Source organism: Colobus angolensis, unplaced genomic scaffold (assembly GCF_000951035.1).
Source record: "Colobus angolensis palliatus isolate OR3802 unplaced genomic scaffold, Cang.pa_1.0 Scaffold34, whole genome shotgun sequence".
Taxonomy (NCBI): Eukaryota; Metazoa; Chordata; class Mammalia; order Primates; family Cercopithecidae; genus Colobus; species Colobus angolensis.
The window spans coordinates 6,344,045-6,358,647 of NW_012116710.1; the positions used below are offsets into that span (position 1 = coordinate 6,344,045).

Sequence of the window (14,603 nt, forward strand, 5' to 3'; positions counted from 1 at the left end):
GAGGCGGAGCTTGCAGTGAGCCGAGATCTGGCCACTGCACTCCAGCCTGTGCAACAGAGCGAGACTCCGCCTCAAAAAAAAATAATAATAATTACCACTTGAACTTTGCTTTTTTTTTTTCCCTTTTTGAGGCAGAGTCTTACTCTGTTGTCCAGGCTACAGTGCAGTGGCGCAGTCCTGAGTAACTGGGATTACAGGCGCGCTCCACTACACCTGGCTAATTTTTGTATTTTTAGTAGAGATGGGGTTTCACAATGTTGGTCAGTCCGGTCTCGAATGCCTGACCTTGTGATCTGCCCGCCTCAGCCTTCCAAAGTGCTGGGATTACAGATGTGAGCCACCGTGCCCAGACCACCACTTGGAGAACTTTCAAGTAATACTGATGGCCAGACCCCAGCCCAGATAATTTGATAATTGGTCTCTGGTGGAGCCCGAGCATCTATATTATTTTATTATTTAGAGACAGGGTTTCGCTATGCCACACAGGCTGGACTCGGCATCTGTCCGTATGTTTTTTTGAGACAGGGTCACACTCTGTCGCCCAGGCTGGAGTGCAGTGGCATGATCAAAACTCATTGCAGGCTTGATCTCTCAGGCTCAAGTGACTCTCCCACCTCAACCCCGCAAGTAGCTAGGGCTATAGGTGCATGCCACCATACTCAGCTAATTTTTGTATTTTTTGTAGAGATGAGGTTACCCTTTATTGCCCAGGCTAATCTTTTTCCTTTTTTTTTCTTTTTAGGCGGAGTCTCACTGTCTGTCACCTAGGCTGGAGTGCAGCAGCCCGATCTCGGCTCACTGCAAGCTCCGCCTCCCGGGTTCACGCCATTCTCCTGCCTCAGCCTCCCGAGTAGCTGGGACTACAGGTGTCCGCCAACACGCCCGGCTAATTTTTTGTATTTTTAGTAGAGACGGGGTTTCACCATATTAGCCAGGATGGCCTCTATCTCCTGACCTCGTGATCCGCCCATCTTGGCCTCCCAAAGTGCTGGGATTACAGGCGTGAGCCACCGCGCCTGGCCACTCCAGGCTAATGTTGAACTCCTGGGCTCAAGTGATCCTCCCCCTTCAGCCTCCCAAAGTGTGCTGGCATTATAGGCATGAGCCACCACACCTGACCTTTTTTTTTTTTTTTTGAGACAGAGTCTCCTCTGTTACCCAGGCTGGAGTGCACTGGCTAGCGGACTGGATGGCCACATTTCCATCACCCCAAAGCATTCCTTATCTCCCTTCCCAGTCAATTTCCATCTCCCTCTCCAGCCCCAGACATCCACTAATCTGCATTGTCTGTATAGGTTGGTTTTGCTTGCTCTGGAGTTTCATATGAATGGAATCATGCTGGACATCTCCTTTCACTTTCTTTTTAGTAGAGATGGGGTTTCACCATGTTGGCCAGGCTGGTCTCGAACTCCTGACTTGTGATCCACCCGCCTTGGCCTCCCAAAGTGCTGGGATTACCAGCGTGAGCCACCGCGCCCGGCCCTAATTTTTGTATGTTTCCAGTTTAGGGCTAATTATGCAACTCTTTCTTTCTAAAATCTTCTCAAGTATTCTGATGTGCTACCAGAGTTGAGTTCAGAACCGTGGATCCACCAAGGAAGAAACTTCCATGGGGGGAAAATGGCTGTACCTTCTCTTTTCTGCAGGGAATGCCTTTCTGCAGCAGTGTCAGCAGTGATTTTATATGTAGAATCCTATTTTCTTTTCTTCTTTTTTTAATTTTTTTGAGATGGAGTCTTGCTCTGTTGCCCAGGCTAGAGCCATCTTTGTTCACTGCAACCTCCACCTACCGGGTTCAAGAGATTCTCCTGCCTCAGCCTCCTGAGTAGCTGGGATTACAGGTGTGCGCCACCACGCCACCCGGCTACTTTTTGTATTTTTTTAGTAGAGACAGGGTTTTACCATGTTGGCCAGGCTGGTCTTGAACTCCTGACCTCAGGTGATCTGCCCGCCTTGGTCTCCCAAAGTGCTGGGATTACAGGCATGAGCCACCGCGCCTGGCCGAGAATCCTATTTTCAAGAGCTGCTATTTAAAAGAACCAAGCTTAGTGCACTTTCCAACTGCCTGACTGCTTGTTTCCCTTACCGGCGGGAGCTCCAGCATCTCCTTGGCTCGAAATGGACCCCAACTGCTCCTGTGCCACTGGTGGCTCCTGCACGTGCGCCGGCTCCTGCAAGTGCAAAGAGTGCAAATGCATCTCCTGCAAGAAGAGCTGCTGTTCCTGCTGCCCCGTGGGCTGTGCCAAGTGTGCCCAGGGCTGCGTCTGCAAAGGGGCGTCGGAGAAGTGCAGCTGCTGTGCCTGATGTGGGGACAACTCTGCTCCCAGATGTAAATACAGTAACCTGCACAACCTGGATTTTTTTGTAATACAACACTGAGCCATTTTCTGCATTTCTTTTTATATTAAATATGTGATTGTTTTATTGCTATAAAAGAATTTTGACTTGAAAAAAAATAAAAAATAAAAGAACCAAGCTTAAGGAAGAGGAAACACCTTTCTATAGAGTGCTCAGCCCCTCCCCAATCTATCTGGGACTCAATTTGGTTTTGCTGGATTGGGGAGTGTGTGCTTTTGGGGAGAAACATGCACCTGCAGGTATATTCACTGCCTGCTTCCATCATAACTGCACCCCATTCCCCAGTAACTAAGTAGGTATACATTAAGCTTAGGTAAATTGAATACAGGTGTATCATACTTATGTAAGAAATTTTACCAGTATGTCCTGAGGCTTCTAATTTTTTTTTTTTTTTTTTTTGAGACAGAGTCTTGCTCTGTCTCTGTCACCCAGGCTGGAGTGCAGTGGCATAGTCTTAGCTCACTGCAACCTCCACCTCCCTGGTTCAAGCAATTCCCCTGCCTCAGCCTCCCGAGTAGTTAGAATTACAGGCGCACGCCACCACGCACAGCTAATTTTTTTGTATTTTTAGTAGAGACGGAGTTTCACCATGTTGGCCAGACTGGTTTCGAACTCCTGACCTCAGGCAATCCGCCCGCCTCGGCCTCCCAATGTGCTGAGATTGCAGGCATGAGCCACGGCGCCCGACATAGGCTTCTGATTTTTAAAATTTCCCCTATCAGGTTAATTTTTTAATATTTGTTTTAATTTTTTTTTTTTTTTTTTAAGAGACAGGGTCTCGATCACCCAGTCTGGAGTGCAGTGGTGCAATCATAGCTCACTGAAGCCTCAACCTGGGTTCAAGTGATCCTCCTACCTTAGCCTTTGGAGTAGCAGGGACCACAGGTACAAGCCACCACACCACATTAAAAACACACACACACACACACACAAACTGGATACATGAGGTCTCAATTTGTTGCCCATGCTGGTCTCAAATTCCTGGCTTCACGTGATCTTCCCGCCTCAGCCTCCCAAAGCACTGGGATTACAGGCGAAGGTTCATTTTTCATCTCTCCATTACACCTGTCCACTCTGCCACTACTCGTCAGCTGTCATTACTGATAGATAAATTAGGCTTTAAATGAACTTAGGAAGCCTGGAAAGAGAAATAGGGACTTGGGCCGGGCGTGGCAGGTCACGCCTGTGATCTCAGCACTTTGGAAGGACTTGGCCAGAGGATGGCTTTTGAGTTTGAGTTTGAGACCAGGCCGGGCAACAGCCCGACTCTACAAAAAAAAAAAAAAGGAAAAGAAAAATAAGGGCTTTCACGGTCACTCAGACTTGGCGAGGAGGCTTGGGTCTGACGCTTTCCACTGAGTTTATTTTTCTGAGCTTCAGCGTTCTCTCCAACATGGGGATACGTATCTCCTAGGGATGCTTTACAGGGCCTAGGAGATAAAGCCTGGTTTCTTTAATAGTTTGCTATTCGCTGATTCCCGGCCTCCCCGCGGCTTGGCCTACCGCGCTAGTGCTGGACTAACGAACAAACGGCTCACTCAATTCAAACACGAGTCTCAGCCTGGAAAACGCCGAGTTGGCGGTTAAAAAGCACCTTTCCCCTCCCGACCCTCCGCAGATGTCACCCCCTCACTCCGCCTAGACTAGCCCTGCCTCTCTCAAGATGGCGACCTGGAAGTGCGTCGCCCGGGCCAGCCCCGGAAATCTCGTCTTAGGTGAGGCCAACGGATAGGTTCTCGCGAGAGGACCCGTCAGCCCCCAGCCGGACGTCGTGCGAACAGCAGCTGGTACCGAAGGCGGAGGTGGAGCCCGAGTGGTAAGTGCGTGTGCAGAGGTGGCAGTTCCGGGGGCCGCCGGAGGCCGAGGAGGTGTGGAGAACAGATTTGGAAACTGGGGAGGTCTAGCATGTGGCGTAGGAGGGGGTCTGCACTCCAGTTCGCGATTGCCAAAACAAGCCTGCCGGAAGCGCGCTAAGGGGTTTTCTTCTCCCAGGGAACCGACGGGGAAACTGAGGCTCGGGGTGGCGAGCAGGATTGTGGGACGCGCTGTGGCTGCTGTCTTTCCCAGCAGCAGCGGAAGATGTCGGACAGCGAGGACAGCAACTTTTCCGAGGAGGAGGACAGCGAGCGCAGCAGTGACGGCGAGGAGGCCGAGGTCTGTGGCTGGGGCGCCGGGGGAGACATTGCACCTGGGGGCAGGACTCCGGGTAGAAAACCCACTGTGGGAGGCTCGAGGGGTTCACAGCGGACTCTGGCTTCTGGGAACTCCCAGATTGTCACAAGAGATAGAGAATTAGGTAAGTCGAAGTCAAACAAAGGGACAGTTTCTGGAGGCCAGAAATGTGTTAGGTAAGATAACAGGTGATGTTTTTAAAGTTTAGTCTGTGTGCGTATAGTAAGCACTTAGTATTAGTTGTTTTTTTTTTTTTTTTGGTTACGTCTAGTCATTCCAGAAATTTATTCGTAGTGCCTACTACGTACCAGGTGCAATTCTTTGTCTTTGGGGTACACCAGTAAACAAAGCAGATTTTAAAAATGTCTGCCTGCGGGAATGTACATAAATATAGCCAAGGAATGAACTATATAGTAAGCCAGAAGGTATTCTGGAGAAAAGGAGAACAGAAAAGGGGAATGGAGAGTCCTGGTTGCACTTGCAATAGGGTCATCAGCATGACTTGTTGGAGGTGAGGGAGTGAGTCTTGGTTAGCTGGAAGTGGAGTATTCCAGTGAGGGGGACCAGCATGTGCAAAGATGGAAGTGTGTCTGCCTTGTTCAAGGATTAACGAGGATTTGAGAGGCCAAGCTAGGAGGTTCACCTGAGCCCAGAAGTTCTAGGGCAATCTGGGCAACATAGTGGGGCCCTGTCTCTACAAAAATATAAAAAAATTAGCTGAGGCCGGTCTTGGTGGCTCACACCTGTAATCTCAGCACTTTGGGAGGCCAAGGCAGTGGATCACCTGAGGTCAGGAGTTCAAGACCAGCCTGGCCAACATGGTGAAACCCTGTCTTTACTAAAAATACAAAAAAATTAGCTGGGCTTGATGCCGCCCACCTGTAATCCCAGCTACTCAGGAGGCTGAGGCTGAGAATCACTTGAACCAGGGAGACAGAGATTGTGGTGAGCTGAGATCGCGCCACTGCACTGCCGCCTGGGCGACAGAGCAAGACTCTGTCTTACAAAAATATTAGCTGAGCTTGGTGGCACGCTCCTGTAGTCCCAGTTACTTGGGAGGCCGAGGTGGGAAGATCGCTTGAGCCATAAGGTGAAGGTGCAGTGAGCTGTGATTGTGCCACTGCACTGCAGCCTGGGTGACAGAGTGAGACTTTGTCTTCCCACCACCGCCTAAAAAAAGAGGATCCAGTTTGGTTGGATCAGAGTGAGTACAACAAAGAATTTATGGGAGCCAGGTCGTATAGGATTTTGAAAGCTGTGGTAAGGAATTTGGTTTTAACTGAGTAAAATGAAACCTCGAAAAAGTTTGAGCAAGTGAAGATGTGATCTAATGTTTTGAAAGGATCACTCTGGCTTTAGGTCTCTTGAGTACCTCTGTTTCGGGAACCAAAAAACCAACATTTCCTGGGGCATTTCTGATTTCAAATGTTCTTTTATTTGCCATTAAAATTTTTTTTTTTTTTTTTTGAGACAGCATCTCAATAGGTTGGCACAGGCTGGAGTGCATAGTCATGATCTCGGCCCACTGCAACCTCAGCCTCCCGAGTAGCAGGGATTACAGGCATCCACCACCACATCAGGCTAATTTTTGTATTTTTAGTAGAAACGAGGTTTCGCCATTTTGGCCAGGCTGGTTTTGAACTCCCGACCTCAGGTGATCCACCCCCCTTGGCCTCCCAGAATGCTAGATTACAGGCGTGAGCCACTGCACCAAGCCCAGTATCCTACTTTTAAACTTATTTTTGTTTTATTCGTTTGTTGAACAAATCAATGTTTCCATCTACTACTGTGTTGCACTTACTTCCCAGGTGTCTGGTAGGAAATCTTTACTTTTTCGGAGTTGATATTTAGTAGGCAGCAATCATAAACCAGTAAACAGGTGACAGGGTGATTGTAGATCTCTTGTTTGATGCACAGAAACTTCAATTGGCTTTTTAAATTAGTAGCCAATGCTTGTGAGGGAGATTTAACATAAGGATTAAGATTTCTTGCTTTTTCTGGGAAAGTGGAAGGAGCTGGCACCCTGGGACCCAGGTTTGTTCTGCAGAGCAGCCGTTTGCTTGATGAGTGGCTGTCCTACTTACAGCGGGGAATTTTCTCCAGTTCCCAGGATATGTTAGTTGCCATTTATCATCTTGCTTGCCTCGTGGCAGAGTGAAGAAAAGGAAGAGATTTCACGTGGCTGTGTTCTGGAAAACATTTGGTCGATGGAGAGTGCCATGTGTTTTGGGTGACTCGTCCCACTCATTTATGTTGCCTGCTTATCCTATGTGGACATTTGATTGCCAGTCTTTGTTGTGCCCTTTGGGGAGGTGCCTGGTAGTGAATAGTTGGAGAAATTGGGATGCTGTGGTAGGGGAGGGGTGAGTGGGAGAGTGACAGGGAGGGCCTTTTCTCTAAGCTGTAGCACTGGATTCTTGGTCTCTGATTCATGGCTTGGAGACACTGCTTGTTGGTTAAAGTCTGGTGGAAATGAGACCAAGATCCCCAGTTCCATTTCCTGGCTGGCACATTCTCGTTTGCACTGTACTAGTCTCACTTCCCCAGCACTATACCATACTTGACCCCTCCCTGCTGGCTCCTCTTCAGTTACCAGGTGAGGCAGGAGGGCAGTGTGAGGCCTGTCCCCACTGCCAGGGACAGGATTGGATGACCTTTTCAGACAGCCAAATGGTGACATGGTCTTGCAGGACAGGGTTCTGTGGCTAGACAGGTAGGGATGGATGGCAAATAATGAGCTACTTTTGAGTGGAGCTGCTGGTTCGCCCATCACAGCTACAGTAACCTGTTCATTTATTTCAACAAATGTTCCTTGACTTGTCATGTTGGGGTCATAGCCTCCCTTACAGAGATCTCAGTCTCAGGGCAGAGAGAGTTTTATAGATACACAGTTACTGCAGGGGATGTTGAGGACAGTAAGAGCATATCCAAGCCCTGAGGTGATGCAGAGAGTGGCAGGGACTCTCTCCACTGGGAGGGAGGAGCCAGGTTTGGAAAGAGGCTTCTCTGGGACCTGGCAGAGGGGGACTGATGACAAGGTTCCTAGAAATCAGCCTGTGGTCCTGTCATAGTTTGGGTTGTTAAAACGTGCTTCTTTGTGGGCTAGTCAAGATTATGTGTTAAGCAAATATTTCTGAAGTCTTCTGTGCTTGGCCCTGGGCTGGGTGATGTTGGGGGACCCAGCGGTGCCTGAGATGGACTGGGCCCTACTATTGGGAGGCTTACAGTGGTCAGGGCTGTGATGGAGGGAACACAGAGAATTGTGAGCGTAGAGGATGTGCCTGACTCTGCTTGGGGAAGAGGGGGCGGGGATGGCTGCCTGCAGGAGGAAGGTTGGTTTTTTTTTTTTTTTTGAGACGGTGTCTTGCTCTGTCACCCAGGCTGGAGTGCAGTGGCGTGATCTCGGCTCACTGCAGCCTCCACCTCACGGTTAAGCAATTCTCCTCTCTCAGCTTCCTGAGTAGCTGAGATTACAGGGGTGCGCCACCACACCTGGCTAATTTTTATATTTTTGGTAGAGGTGGAGTTTCACCATGTTGGCCAAGCTGGTCTTGGAACTCCTGACTTCAAGTGATTGCCTGCCTCAGCCTTCCAAAGTGCTGGGATTACAGGCATTAGCCATCTTGCTCAGCCCTTTTTTTTTTTTGACACAGGGTCTCACTTTGCATCCATGCTGGAGTGCAGTGGTGTGATCTCAACTCACTGCAGCCTCAATCTCCTGAGGAACAAGCAGTCCTCCTACTTCAGCCTCCCAGTGAGCTGGGACAACAAGAATCTGCCACCATGCCTGGTTAAGTTTTGTATTGTTGGTAGAGACGGGGCTTTGTCAGATTGTCCAGGCTGGTCTCAAACTCCTGGGGCTCAAGTGATCCTCCTACCTTGGCCTCTCAAAGTGTTGGGATTACAGGTGTGAGCCACCATGCCCAGCTAGGGAGGGAATATTTTAGGTGAAGTGTTAATGGGGGGCACACCGGTTTTTTTTTTTTTTTTTTGGAGATGAAGTCTCGCTCTGTCTCCCACGCTGGAGTGTAGTGGCACAGTCTCGGCTCACCGCAATCTCTGCTTTCTGGGTTTAAGTGATTCTCCTGCCTCAGCCTCCTGAGTAGCTGGGATTACAGGCACGTGCCACTGCACCCAGCCCCAGAGGAGACTTTTTATACAGAGAACCAGCATGGATGATGGCCAGCACTGAGAGAGCATGGTCCAAGTAGTTAAGTGCAGCTGAGGCCTGGTGTTGGGGAGGCAGTCCTGAATGGTGGGAAATGGGGAGAGGCAGCAGGCTGAGCATGTGCTTCTAGTCCAGGCTGGCTGAAGCTGGGCAGGGGACCAAATGGTCAGGTTCATGTTGTTGTTGTTGTTGTTTTTGAGATAGAGTCTTGCTCTGTTGCCCAGGCTGGAGTGCAGTGGCACGATCTCGGCTCACTGCAAGCTCCACCTCCCGGGTTCACGCCATTCTTCTGCTTCAGCCTCCCAAGTAGCTGGGACTACAGGAGCCCACCACCATGCCCAGCTAATTTTTTTGTATTTTTAGTAGAGACGGGTTTCATTGTGTTAGCCAGGTTGGTCTCAATCTCCTGACGTCGTGATCCGCCCGCCTCAGCCTCCCAAAGTGCTGGGATTACAGGCTTGAGCCACCGCGCCTGGCAGGTTCATGTTTTAGATCACAGTTTTCCAAGACTGTACCGTATATTCTAGGTTGGGGATGATGAGAGGTGCTTTTAGGTGGAATAAGGACAAGACCTGAAGCTACATTGAATCATTTAGTGAGAATATTTCCTTTTCAGTTGTGTGTCTTGTCTTGATTGGGTCATGGGAAAGTTTCATTTTACTGCTTCTGGGTCTTGAACGCCTCTAGGTGGGAGAATAGGCCTTAGACTTAGAGCCTGCAGCAGGCAGCAGTATCTTGCTGGATCTTAATAACATTGTTTTGCTTTTATCTTTATAGTTACCTTGTGTTTATGACAAACCTTCAAAAAGTTTTAAATTTTGAAACATTGCATAACATAGAAATGTAAAGAACGTGAATAGATTTGAAGAAAATACACATTGAATGTTATCCAAAATGCTTGGGACAAGAAGTGTTTCAGATTTTGTATTTTTTTTGGGGGGGGGGTTTGTAATATTTACACTGGAGCATTCCCTAATCTGAAAATCCAGAATGCTCCAGTGAACATTTACTTTGAGCATGACCTTTTTTTTTTTTTGAGACAGAGTCTCACTGTGTCACCCAGGCTGGAGTGCAGTGGTGCGATCTTGGCTCACTGCAACCTGTGCCTCCCAGATTCAAACAATTCTCCTGCTTCAGCCTCCCAAGTAGTTGGGACTACAGATGCACCACCATGCCCGGCTAATTGTGTCTTTTTTTTTTTTTTTTTTTTTTTTAGTAGAGATGGGGCTTTCCTACGTTAGCCAGGCTGATCTTGAACTCCTGACCTCAAGTGAGCCGCATGAGCCACCGCATGCGGCCTGAACATGACCTTTGAGCATTATGTCAGTGCTGAAAAAGTTTCAGATTTTGAAGCCTCTCAGATTTCAGTTGTTTTGTTTGTTTTTTTGACAACGTCTCAGTCCATTGGCCAGGCTGGAGTGCAGTAGCACAATCTCGGCTCAGTGCAACTTTCATCTCCCAGTTTCAAGTGATTCTCCTGCCTCAGCCTCCTGAGTAGCTGGGATTACAGGTGCCCACTGCCACACTGGGCTAGCTTTTGTATTTTTAGTAGAGACGGGGTTTCACCGTGTTGACTAAGCTGGTCTTCAACTCCTGATGTCAGGTGATCCACCAGCGCCTCAGCCTCCTAAAGTGTTGGGATTACAGGCGTGAGCCACTGTGCCTGACCAGATTTCAGATTTTTGGATTAGAGATACTCAGCCTGGCTGGGCGCGGTAGTTTATGCCTGTAATCCCAGCACTTTGGGAGGCTAAGGCGAGCAGATCACGAGGTCAGGAGATAGAGACCATACTGGCTAACATGATGAAGCCCTGTCTCTACTAAAAAATAAAACAAAAATTAGCAGGCCTGGTGGTGTGTTCCTGTCGTCCCAGCTACTGGGGAGGCTGAGGCAGGAGAATGGCATGAACCCCGGAGGTGGAGACTGTAGTGAGACGAGATCACACCACTGCACTCCAGCCAGGGCAACAGAGCGAGACTCCGTCACACACACACACACACACACACAAAAAGAAATGCTCAGCCGGGCATGGTGGCTCAAGCCTGTAATCCCAGCACTTTGGGAGGCTGAGACGGGCGGATCATGAGGTCACATCGAGACCATCCTGCCTAACACGGTGAAACCCCGTCTCTCTAAAAAATACAGAAAACTAGCCGGGCGAGGTGGCAGGCACCTGTAGTCCCAGCTACTCGGGAGGCTGAGGCAGGAGGATGGTGTAAACCTGGGAGGCGGAGCTCGCAGTGAGCTGAGACCTGGCCACTGCACTCCAGCCTGGGCAACAGAGCGAGACTCCATCTCAGAAAAAAAAAAAAAAAAAAAAGAAATGCTCAACCTGTATTAGGTAAATGGATTGTAGCAATGACATGGAAGAAGTTGTGAAGTTAATGAGTTAAAGATTAAGTTCAGTATGCATCCATTAATGTTGTTGCTGGTATGGAAAGAGGGATTAGAGGCCAGGAGAGTAGGGAGGAGGCTAGGGTAAGGATCCAGGTGTTAGAGGGCAGTGTCCTGGCCTAGGCTCAGATGTATGGGGCTAGGGGAAGGGATGGGTTGGAGAAATGATGTTCACAGGCAGAAAGGATGAGGATTTGGTGCCTGTCGGTAATTGGAGGAGGCCAGCACAGGTCTAGGGGAAGACGTTGAGGTCAGTTTGGGACACAGTGGGTATGAAAGGGCTCAGAGGACATCTGGGGGAGGCATCCAGGATGCTGCTGGTGCATGGAGGTCTTGAATTCTGGAAAAAAGTGGGAATCTAGAGACAGATGAGGGTGTCGTCTGTAGAGACAGGAACTGAGGTCATGGAAGGTAAAATGGCCAGGGAGAGAGTGTATGGAGGGAGAACAAAGTGGCCCTGGACTGAGCCCTGGTAATTGATGTCAGACTTGAAGAGGTTAATAGTAAGAGGAGCTTGAAGAAGAGCCGTTGGAATTTTGAGAAAAACCGGGAGAGCATGGTACAGCAGAAGCCAAGAGAGGAGCATTTCTCCAGGGAGGGCATGGTTGGGGTGCCAGATGCTGCTGGGATGGTAGGGAAAACAGAATGGCCACAGAATTAGCAACAGGGCTGGCCAGTGATCTGGTGAGCAGTGTGGACTAGAAACAGAGATGGGAGTCACTGTCACAGAGATGTCCCCCAACCACCAAGGGGGAGGACAAGATGGCCTTGGGGAGTTGTTGAATGGGAAGAGATGGGCTGGTTGCTGTGGCTAACACCTGTAATCCCAGCACTTTGGGAGGCAGAGGCGAGTGGATCACCTGAGGTCAGGAGTTCAGGACCAGCCTGGCCAACATGGTGAAGCCCTGTCTCTACTAAAAAAATACAAAAATTAGCCAGGTGTGGTGGCGCACGCCTGTAATCCCAGCTATGCAGGAGGCTGAGGCAGGAGGATTGCTTGAACCCAGGAGGCGGAGGTTGCAGTGAGCTGAGATTGTGCCACGGCACTCTAGCCTGGGAGACAGAGTGGGCCTCCATCTCAAAAAAAAAAAGAAAGGAAAAGAAATGAGGCCCATGGACCAAGCTTCATCGAGCTATTATAGTTAAAGACCCGGTAGAAAGTGAGCAAGAAATCTAGTGCAGGGAGAAGCCCAGGTCAACTCTCAGGGTTGGTTGAGTGGCTGGGGAGATGGCAGTGCTGTCGCTGAGGTAGAATGGTAACCAGAGAGCAGGCTAGAGTGAAAGGGGTGTATGCAGAGCAAAGGGGGCTGTGATTGGCCAGGCCGATCTGAGGTCAGATTTAGGGTGGGGAACTTGGTTTTTGGATTTTGGGGTAGTAGAATTCTGGTGCTACAACCCTGCCTGACCCCTGTAGGTAGAGGAAGAACGGCGGAGTGCAGCGGGCAGTGAGAAGGAAGAAGAGCCTGAGGAAGAAGAAGAGGAGGAAGAGGAGGAGGAATATGATGAGGAAGAGGAGGAAGAAGATGATGACCGACCCCCCAAGAAACCCCGCCATGGAGGCTTCATTCTGGACGAGGCTGGTATGTCACAGTGCTGGGCCAGTGCTGAGCAGAGGCTGAGCTTCTACTTTTTAGTTCCATTTCTTTCTTTTGAGACAGAGTTTTGCTCTTGTCGCCCAGGCTGGAGTCCAATGGTGCGATCTCAGGTCACTGCAACCTCCACCTCCCAGGTTCAAGCGAGTCTCCTGCCTGGGCCTCTCAAGTAGCTGGGATTATAGGCATGTGCCTCCACACCCAGCTAATTTTTTGTAGTTTCTGTAGAGACAGGGTTTCACCGGGTTAGCCAGGATGGTCTCGATATCCTGACCTCGTGATCCACCCACCTCAGCCTCCCAGAGTGCTGGGATTACAGGCGTGAGCCACTGTGCCCGGCCATATATCCGTATATTTTTTTGAGACAGAGTCTCGCTCTTGTTGCCCAGGCTGGAGTGCAGTGGTGCGATCTTGGTTAACTGCAACCTCCGCCCCCTGGGTTCAAGCGATTCTCCTGCCTCAGCCTCCTCAGTACCTGGGATTACAGGCGGCTGTCACCATGCCCAGATAATTTTTGTACTTTTAGTAGAGACGGGATTTCACCATGTTGGCTAGGCTGGTCTCAAACCAAAAAACAAAACAAAAAAACACACACAATCACAGTATCATTATGATCTTTTTTTCTTTTGAGATGGAGTCTCACTCTGCTGCCCAGGCTGGAGTGCAGTGGTGCGATCTCAGCTCACTGCAGCTTCTACCTCCTGGGTTTAAGTGATTCTCCTTCCTCTGCCTCATGAGTAGTTGAGATTACAGGCGTGTGCTACCACGCCTGGCTAATTTTTGTATTTTTAGTAGAGGCAGGGTTTCACCATGTCGGTCAGGCTGGTCTGAACTCATGACCTCGTGATCCACCTGCCTCGGCCTCCCAGAGTACTGGGATTACAGGCGTGAGCCACTGCGCCTGGCACCATTATGATCTTTTAAAATCTGACAGTGGTTTGTACTTATCATGGAAAGCTCAAATGACTTGAAATTAGGTAACCTGAAAAGGTAGTCTGACAGATTTGGATCCCTTCTAGCCTGGCTCCACTGTTTTCTCCATGTAGCCCTGGCCAGCGTCCTGTGTATCACTGAGTCTCCTCCTCTCTCAGTGCAAGGGGGGAAATAGTTCTTTCTGTTACAGCAGGGATATGGGGAGGATTTGGGGGACCATGTGTTTAAAGCTCGTTAAGTTGATGGCGACCTAGAATGTAATGCCCAACCTAGGAAAAGCCCTCAGAAAACAGGGTTGTTATTTATTAAGGTTACATAGGTCCACGTTACAACTACTCTTCTGTAAACTGCTTTTTATCATTCCACAGTTGAAAAAGTAAAGAAACAGAGACAGCTTAGGTTAAATGACTCAAGGTGTATAAGGAAAGTTTCTGGGCCGGTGCAGTGGCTCACGCTTGTAGTCCCAGCACTTTGGGAGGCCAAGGTGGAGGATTATTTTGCTCAGGAATTTGAATATCACAAGACCCCATGTCCGACAACAACAACGACAACAAAAATTTAGCCAGGCTTGGTGGCTTGTGCCTGCGGTCCCAGCTAATCAGAAGGCTGAGGTAGGAGGCTCGCTTGAGCCCAGGTGGTCGAGATTGCTGTAGGCTGTGATTGAGCCACTGCACTCCAGCCTGGACAACAGAGTGAGACCCTGTCTCAAAAAAGAAAATTTTCTGAACGTCATCTGGCGCCTAAGTGCTCAATAAACATTAGCTGCTGTCAGTATTATCATCATTAGTATTACAATATTTGTTTTTTTCCAATGACTGCACAGTGTTTCATTGTGTAATGTGTTTTATTTAACCAGGCTCTTGTTGGATATTGAAGTTTGTTTGTGTCACAGCACATGCAGTAATGCTGTGAACATCTTCATACATATTTAAACACATGCATACAATTTATTATCTAGACCAAAGTTCTTTTTTTTTTTTTTTTT

The 14,603-nt window shown here is 49.0% G+C and overlaps 2 protein-coding genes and 1 pseudogene across 3 annotated transcripts in view; all 3 read left to right on the forward strand.

Annotated features, from left to right (window-relative positions):
- The window catches only part of LOC105519228, a 7,799-nt pseudogene extending 6,121 nt beyond the window's left edge, over positions 1-1,678 (forward strand).
- Positions 1,679-2,059: 381 nt separating this feature from the next.
- On the forward strand, positions 2,060-2,447 carry LOC105519157 (metallothionein-1E). Its single transcript, XM_011952439.1, has one exon. It carries the CDS (start codon positions 2,119-2,121, stop codon positions 2,302-2,304), a length of 186 nt encoding a protein of 61 aa, XP_011807829.1. The 5' UTR covers positions 2,060-2,118; the 3' UTR covers positions 2,305-2,447.
- Positions 2,448-4,081: 1,634 nt separating this feature from the next.
- The window catches only part of SUPT5H (suppressor of Ty 5 homolog (S. cerevisiae)), a 35,416-nt gene continuing 24,894 nt past the window's right edge, over positions 4,082-14,603 (forward strand). The window contains exons 1-3 of one of the 2 annotated variants that reach the window (XM_011952437.1): positions 4,082-4,174; positions 4,426-4,512; positions 12,508-12,673. In XM_011952437.1, coding sequence (XP_011807827.1) covers positions 4,438-4,512; positions 12,508-12,673 — 241 coding nt within the window. In that variant the 5' untranslated portion in view covers positions 4,082-4,174; positions 4,426-4,437. The remainder of the gene's footprint in view (positions 4,175-4,425; positions 4,513-12,507; positions 12,674-14,603) is intronic. The other variant, XM_011952436.1, reaches the window with a different exon arrangement.

What these genes read in the sequence shown, in the direction of transcription:
- LOC105519157 (XM_011952439.1), top strand. Translation starts at nt 2,119, where the DNA reads ATGGACCCCAACTGCTCCTGTGCCACTGGTGGCTCCTGCACGTGCGCC.